Source organism: Oxyura jamaicensis, assembly GCF_011077185.1.
Source record: "Oxyura jamaicensis isolate SHBP4307 breed ruddy duck chromosome 26 unlocalized genomic scaffold, BPBGC_Ojam_1.0 oxy26_random_OJ85592, whole genome shotgun sequence".
Classification (NCBI taxonomy): Eukaryota; Metazoa; Chordata; class Aves; order Anseriformes; family Anatidae; genus Oxyura; species Oxyura jamaicensis.
Genome location: NW_023304757.1, coordinates 2,772 through 3,869, shown reverse-complemented (window position 1 = coordinate 3,869; position 1,098 = coordinate 2,772). Strand labels below are relative to the sequence as shown.

The window sequence follows — 1,098 nt, the reverse complement described above, 5'->3', positions numbered from 1 at the left end:
GGCTGTACTAATCACACTCCAGGAGCCCTTCTGCAACAGCAGCTCTTGGACTAATTGGGATTTCTCCCCTGGCACTACACAGATTGACTGGCTGAAGAAGAACAACTATGGAGGTGCTATGGTTTGGGCCATTGATATGGATGACTTCACCGGCACGTTCTGCAAACAGGGCAAATATCCCCTGATCAACACCCTGAAGAACGGTCTTGGTCAGCAAAGCAGCAGTGAGTAACTTGAGAAGCGTGGCCTTCTGGAAGGGGACCCCGTAGCTCACAGCTGATGCAGGTCTTCAGTGGCCTGAGAACCTTTATTTCTAGGGACTTGGGGACACAAAGGTTAATGGCTGTTCTGCTGATATAACCCCAAAATGCACTGTAGTGGAAGGGAGTGCTGAGAGACACAAAGATAAGCCCTGTCCTGCTTTTATTTCAGCCTGTGTGCCCCCAGCTCAACCCAATCCTCCTGTGACAGCAGCTCCCAGTACTACAAGTGGAAGTGGAAGTGGAAGTGAGAGTGGGAGCGGGAGCTCGGGAAGCAATACTGGTGGCACTGGTGGGAGTGGATTCTGTGCTGGCAAGGCCAATGGCATCTATGCAGATCCGACCAACAAGAGCAAGTTCTACAACTGCAACAACGGTGAAACCTACGAGCAGAGCTGCCAGGCTGGTCTGGTCTTTGATGTCAGCTGCTCCTGCTGCAACTGGGCATGAAGACTCCAAGTTGAGCACAGCAGACAGATCCCTTGGGTCTAGTTCTGTGGAATAACAATGATTAAATAAAGTATTCTGCATAAGCAACAATCCACATTGTATTGGCTCATTTTGTTCTTCATATTTTGATGCTCCCTGACTCTCTCCTGATATGTACATCCATCATCAGGGAAGGGCTTGAATCCCCAAGCAGCATTTGAAGAGCCCTAGGCAGGCATTTTCCAGGGCTTTCTTGCTTTCCCAGCAGGGCCATCTCAGTCAGAGGGGAAGAAAGCAGAAAGAGAGGGCCGGGCAGAACAGGCTGTGCCACCAGGGAGCACCCACACAAAGGTGGCAGTAACACAGCCAGGAGCCTGCCCCTCCGAGAGCCCTTGTGCAAAGCCGTTGC

At 51.4% G+C, this 1,098-nt stretch overlaps 1 protein-coding gene across 1 annotated transcript; it reads left to right on the top strand.

Moving 5' to 3' along the window:
- Positions 1 to 37: 37 nt before the first annotated feature.
- Positions 38 to 800, top strand: LOC118158356 (acidic mammalian chitinase-like). Its single transcript, XM_035313003.1, has 2 exons — positions 38 to 224; positions 433 to 800. The coding sequence occupies exons 1-2, from the start codon at positions 119 to 121 to the stop codon at positions 708 to 710; spliced, it is 384 nt and encodes a 127-aa protein (XP_035168894.1). The 5' UTR covers positions 38 to 118; the 3' UTR covers positions 711 to 800.
- Positions 801 to 1,098: the final 298 nt, after the last annotated feature.